Below are 5,993 nucleotides of genomic sequence, written 5' to 3' on the forward strand. Positions count from 1 at the left end.
CTTAGTTATGAAATGTGGTCACAATGCCTCTTTATAATCATCCAAGACTTTAGAGACATTATAAGATATAAGATTAATGAAAATGGACCAATTTGTCAAAACTAGTTATTACAAGCTTTTTGATGTATGTTAATTCGATTGGGTTTTAGCCGTTTTTATAAACTATTAGTGGTTCAACAGGCAGCCGCTTCATCGACCAAAAAAAAAAAAAAAACAGGCAGCCGCTTTTTTTTATTATTTTTAAGAAATTCAATTTAATATATTTATTTTAAAATTTTGAATTTATATTGATGTCAATAATTTAAAATAAAAATAAAATTTTGTATAAATTATTTAACATTTAGAATATATAAAATAAATAAAATTAAATTAAATAAGGTATGGTAAAAAAATTATGTTGTTATTATGTTTAACAAAAATATGAGATAAGAATATTTACAAGTATTACTCACAAAGTAATCATTTATAAATATTATTAAATTTATATATTTTTAAATTCTATTTAATTTGAAACAAATATAAAAATCTAAATTCAAATAAAACTTTATATTCATGCATATTTCTAATTAATAAAATAATATTTTTATTTTTATTTCAGATATATAGTCAATATCTTAAATTATTTTTAATTTCATTATTTTTTAAAATTATTGTTTTATTTTTATTATTCTCTCTTTTTATATCACAAACTATCCTCTTCTCTAATCATTTCCTGTACAAAAATCCAAGATTACTTCATTACGCACCACTATTGTAATATATTGCGTGCATTGTTCTCTTTTACTTTCTGTTCTTTTCTTCTACTTCCTCCTTCTCTTTATCTAGTTGCAATCAATTACTATCTTGTACTTTTATCACAACTCTCAATCTTGTATCACATTAATCACGCAAATATTTTCTCTTAAATTTGGAATGTATCAATGAAGCAATGCTAATATGAAATTACATAGATGTTTCAATAATTCTTTTAATTAAATTTTTTAAATGATAAATTATTTAATAATTAATACATGTATAATTTTGGGTTCAAAAGGCTTTTGAAAATGCAGAATGACTTTAAGTTTTTCAAAAATATATACTATAACCACTACAAGATTTTTGGTTATTTGTGGAGGTTTTTTTTCTTATTTGTGGAGGTTTATAATCCCGCCCAATAGTTTGTGGAGGTTTTTAAAATCCCCAAAATTTGAGGTGCCACGAGATTTTTTGTGGGAGTTTTTAAAAACCTCCACAATCTATTTAGTGGAGGTTTTGTGTGTGTTTAGTGAGAATTTTATATTAAACTTTTGTGTCAGTTCTTGGTCAATGTTTGTGACGGTTCAAAACCCCCACAAAAAGATTTTTTCATTTTAAAAATAACAGCTATTTTGTGAAGGTTTTAAACCTATCAATATAATTTTTAAAAATTAATCTACACTATTATTACACTACTAGTCATTTATTATTAAAAAAATATTTAAACAAGACATTAAAAATGTAGAAGAAAATTAAAATAAAAGAAATACTTTAAAACAAAATATAACATACTACCATCATTTTCCAATCACATTAATTACAACTACAAAATATTAAAAATAACATGATAAAATACAGACTCATGTCCAAACTCTTTAATAATGAAAATAATTAGATAAATGTATTTGCAAGCAATGCAAATAGATCTTAACTTCTAGCCATACCATTATCATACAAAAATAATGACAAACTAACAATGCAGTTAATAAGTCTTAATGTTTACGCTAGCTGTTGCAGTAGCTTTTAAAGCTAGAACAAGAGTATTTAGGAATTTCTATTACAATGAGGATGGAAAACAAAAAAGTATTTCAAGTATATAAACCTGAGGATGGAAGTGATGATGGGAGATAGGTATTGATCTTTGCTGCTTCTGACTTGGGTGTGGTTGGTCAAACTATTTCTATGCAGCTATAAATTCTATTACCACCTGTAGTAATTAATACAAATACAAATTCTATTAGATATGAATAACATAAGCACAAAAAATAAAAAAGCCTAACACATAGCTTAGGGTTTTATATTATTAGCATTAAAACTAAAAAGTTATCATTGCTAAAGCATGTAAGATAAGCTTAATATCTCCTCTACATAACTAATGGCACACAAATGTCTCATAACAAACATAAGCATGTGATTAACAAAACACGTTTTCTTAGATGAGCACGTCCAAGTTTGACATGTCAAAAACTATAAAGTCTGAATCTCGAGGGAAAAAACTATAATGGGAAAAAGCTATAATACCAATTCATATGATGAACATTACAGAGAGAGAGAGAGAGAGAGAGAGAGAGAGAGAGAGAGAGAGAGAGAGAGAGAGAGAGAGAGAGAGAGAGAGATCAGTTTATTACTAAAAATCTCCTCAATAAGTTCTTTGCCACTAACTATATTAGCTCCAGCATTTCTAGCTTCTTCTGTTTCTGCCTCTTCTGCAAAAAACAGCGACACTGACGGCCTAAAAGATGTAAATAATTAGACTACAAACCAAGCATATTTGTCAATGTATTGACTACAAAAATAGCATTCCAATGATTCATATTTGTCAATGTATTGGGTTTGCTACGGGCCTTGCAGCAATATAAGTGAATACAATATAATGTATTGACTATTTCTTGAGCTGTCAAAACCATGTACAATTCCTCTGCCCCTTCTCCACTACTTGATTCAGCTGTCAAAACCATGTACAATTCCTCTCCCAGGCTTGCCTTTCCAGCCTGAAAATGCAGAGAGATTATTTTAGTCGATGATTCAATGAAGATTGCATTACAGTGCACAGAAAGTTTATCTAGCATTATGATTGCATATTTCTTGATCCAAGAATGAAAAAACTTGCAAATTTTCTTATGTTACCAGATTAAGAATTAAGAACCAATACTATTCCTTATAATGGAATGCTCTATTCATGTTCATACTTTATACCTAACCATAGATCATCCTATTTTTCTGTTATCTTTAATCATCACTAATGGGAATATAGTGGTTGAGGTTAACGAAAACATATAATTCCAAGTCTTCAGAGTTCCAAATCTCACCTTTAGAAGTGCATCTTTAATAATTGTTGGCACAGGAATTTCAAGCAAAATAATATCATTTATCAATTTGGCAGCCTTGAATATTTGGTGTACCACTCTTCCCCGACGAATCAACCTCTTTCGTTCAGTTTCCGAAAGCCTAGTACTTGGTACTTGGGGTGAGGGCAACCACCATCTTTTGCTTTGTCTTACACTCATGCTCCTCCTTTCTGCCTGGCTTCCTCCCTCTTCATACCAGAACTCAGTATTCACCATGGATTCTAGTGTCTTCCTGTCAATCAAAATATTAAGATGTCGATACAGTCTACATAGTGTTTCCACAGGATGTTTATAAAATGAATATTTTGACCTACAAGAAGCATATAGTCCAATTTCTGAAGTGCTGGAAGATTCATGTGGACATCAGAACGAGCTTTCGGGGTCATTATCTGTTCAAACACAGTGACTATCTTATTGTATTGTAGTGTGATTCATATAAAATGTTAAATCATTTCCATTCCAGATCAAATGAAACAATACCTCAAAGATTCCACCATTGGCAGCATTTTGCTTTGCAGGAACCAACTCAACCATATAGTTTGTAGGAGACAGCAGCCAGTCCATTTCTCTTTGTCATTTGCTCTTACGTTCTTCAGGTAACGGTTCCAATTTCCACAACTCGCCAAACACCGTCACTGCATATTTTGGGATTATAAAGGCATATTAATTTCAGAGACAAATTTTTTGAAAATATATGTAATTTTCTCAAATACAAATGGAAATGAGAGATTGAAAAAAGGTTAAAAGCATCGAAAGCAAACCTGATAGGCTAGAGATGGCATTAGACAAAGATAAAGCTGTATTGAGGCCCTTAGTTCCTCCTTGAATACAATATAAGTGAATCCTGTAACAGACATTGGGTTTAAAAAAAATAATTTATAAGATTAATGCAGTATTTTGCATTCAAATACAATGGTAAGATACCTTAAACACTCGATCATGTGTTGTCAACCAACAACGAAACACGAATTGCTATATAGCAGTATGAATCTCTAACAAATGACCGTCCAAATTTGGACCATCATTTAATAAATATGTATTAATACACTCAACAAGCTTGATTGATATCTTTGCCTCTTCCCTAAAGAAAGAAACCAAGATAGAACATTTTGTATCTGAGCAGAAAATAATAGTAGATACAGAGTTAAAATAAAATGGAAGCAGCATAAGAGTACCTGATCAACAAACAGATCCTAACAAACCCCTTAATAAGGTCTTCTCTTATACTATGAGGATAGTCCCTAGTAAGAATGAAGTGCCAATATATAGCGGAAGACCTCCTCCTTGGAAGTATAATGACTAATATTTTTCACATTCAAGCCTGCTTCAACTTTCTCAATGTACAGAAACACCAACTCTTGCCAAAAAAAAGAAAGAAAACAAACAATCAATGAATATATAAGATTAAAATGATCATGTTTGACGAGATGCAAAGATAATGCATGCCTCAATTACAGAAACTTACTGCAAAGATAATGGAGTGAACGAATTTCTTAGAAGCAATGATGACTCTCTTAAGGGTAATCTTCCAGACGTTATATAACTTATTCTAATTCTGGAAAAAAACTGAGAATGCCATCCATTAGCAAACTAAAAATTGAACTAACAGGAAAAAAGGAATGAAATGATTGTTTAGATGACATAATAGTACTTAACATTGACAATTGGAGACCTTGAAATCTTCCAAAGCAGAGAAATTAGTGTTGATGATAACATTGAGAACAAGAATACTCACCTCAAAAGCTGAACCAAAATATATGACTTCATTGTTAGCACTGATCCACCTATGCTTTCCTGTAACATCAGCTAACTATCCAACAATGTTTGTAAAGAAAAGTTCTTAGGATGTAATATTCAATCTACTAAATCAAAACTATAAACAAGAATAACAAACAAAACTTTCTATATATACTATAACACTACATGAACCTGAAAAGATCACAATATACTCAGGGAATTGAACTTGAATAAATCAAACAAAAAATTCATTACAATGAACTACTAAATTCATTGCTTGTAAATATATAGCGGCCAAATATATAGTAAAGAATCTGAAAATGAAAAACAAAGAAAATGAATAAAAAGGAAAAAGAGAAAGAGAACCAAAAATTGAGAATGAGTGGAACGAAGAAGAGCATGCAGAAGCGAGAGAATGCCGATAGAGAACACAAGAGTCATTGGCGGAGAAGAGTTGACAGAAAAGGTGCTTTCTCTTGGTCTCAGAGGATTGGGCATTGCAACGAGATCTAGAAACGTGTTGATAAAGGAAGCGTCTTGCCTTGATCTCAGTAGCTTTCTGGAGACAACATAAAGGAGATGAACTTTAGGAGTGATGATGGCAGCAATGGCGGAGGAGGCGGCGACGGCGGCGAAAGTGGCGGTGGAGATGGCTATCGCAAACTTAGGGTTTCACCGTTTTAATGAGCTCTCATCCTCTCTCTTCAAGTGTTTTCTTAGATTTTGAAAAGAGTTTTCATTATCTCGTGATTTCTTGGTGACTAATTATCTAGTAATTTAAATGGTAACAATAGGTTTTATTGTGAGTTATTTTATGGGGGTTTATCAAAATGTCACAAAGAAAATATATTATGGAAGTTTTTAAAAATTCTCACTAAAAAATACCCACAAATATATATAAACAAGTGTAATAGCTCGTGTCATGCACGTGATAAGATTAAAATTATAATTTTAAATTTTTTTTGTTAAGATTAATTTGAATTATAATAATTTGATTAATAAAAATGTAACATATTATGTATTGTTTATTTTTTCTTAATCTAATATTAAATGTATTAACTCTAAAATAGTTATTAATTAGTTTTAGTAATTTACTTTTTTCAATAAATCAAACATATATATTCAATGTGACCATAAATAACCTAGTAATACTTAGATCCATCAACAATTTTT

The 5,993-nt window shown here is 30.3% G+C and overlaps 1 protein-coding gene across 14 annotated transcripts; it reads right to left on the reverse strand.

Annotated features, from left to right (window-relative positions):
• Nucleotides 1-1,609: 1,609 nt before the first annotated feature.
• On the reverse strand, nt 1,610-5,591 carry LOC112790677 (rop guanine nucleotide exchange factor 14). Of its 14 annotated transcripts, none has more exons than XR_003817790.2 (11): nt 5,187-5,564; nt 4,819-4,893; nt 4,549-4,649; nt 4,259-4,440; nt 4,008-4,164; nt 3,845-3,927; nt 3,564-3,718; nt 3,398-3,472; nt 3,045-3,315; nt 2,364-2,726; nt 1,610-1,942 (listed from the first exon to the last, which is right to left on the reverse strand). XR_003817790.2 is itself a non-coding variant. In XM_072233138.1 (11 exons), the coding sequence occupies exons 7-10, from the start codon at nt 3,645-3,647 to the stop codon at nt 2,490-2,492; spliced, it is 663 nt and encodes a 220-aa protein (XP_072089239.1). In that variant the 5' UTR covers nt 3,648-3,718; nt 3,845-3,927; nt 4,008-4,164; nt 4,259-4,440; nt 4,549-4,638; nt 4,819-4,893; nt 5,187-5,591; the 3' UTR covers nt 1,610-1,942; nt 2,364-2,489. The 14 variants fall into 14 exon arrangements, 6 of the variants coding, with proteins under 6 accessions (XP_072089239.1, XP_072089237.1, XP_072089240.1 ...); XM_072233138.1 differs by having other exon boundaries at nt 3,045-3,311; nt 4,549-4,638; nt 5,187-5,591; XR_011880034.1 differs by lacking the exon at nt 4,008-4,164 and having other exon boundaries at nt 5,187-5,568.
• Nucleotides 5,592-5,993: the final 402 nt, after the last annotated feature.

This window comes from Arachis hypogaea, chromosome 3, assembly GCF_003086295.3.
Source record: "Arachis hypogaea cultivar Tifrunner chromosome 3, arahy.Tifrunner.gnm2.J5K5, whole genome shotgun sequence".
Classification (NCBI taxonomy): domain Eukaryota; kingdom Viridiplantae; phylum Streptophyta; class Magnoliopsida; order Fabales; family Fabaceae; genus Arachis; species Arachis hypogaea.

Coding starts and splice junctions, on each gene's coding strand:
- LOC112790677 (XM_072233138.1), bottom strand. CDS start 3,647: ATGGACTGGCTGCTGTCTCCTACAAACTATATGGTTGAGTTGGTTCCT. Junction 3,312..3,397: donor AATTGGACTATATGCTTCTT/GTAGGTCAAAAT, acceptor ATTGACAGGAAG/ACACTAGAATCCATGGTGAA. Junction 2,727..3,044: donor TTAAAGATGCACTTCTAAAG/GTGAGATTTGGA, acceptor CTGCATTTTCAG/GCTGGAAAGGCAAGCCTGGG.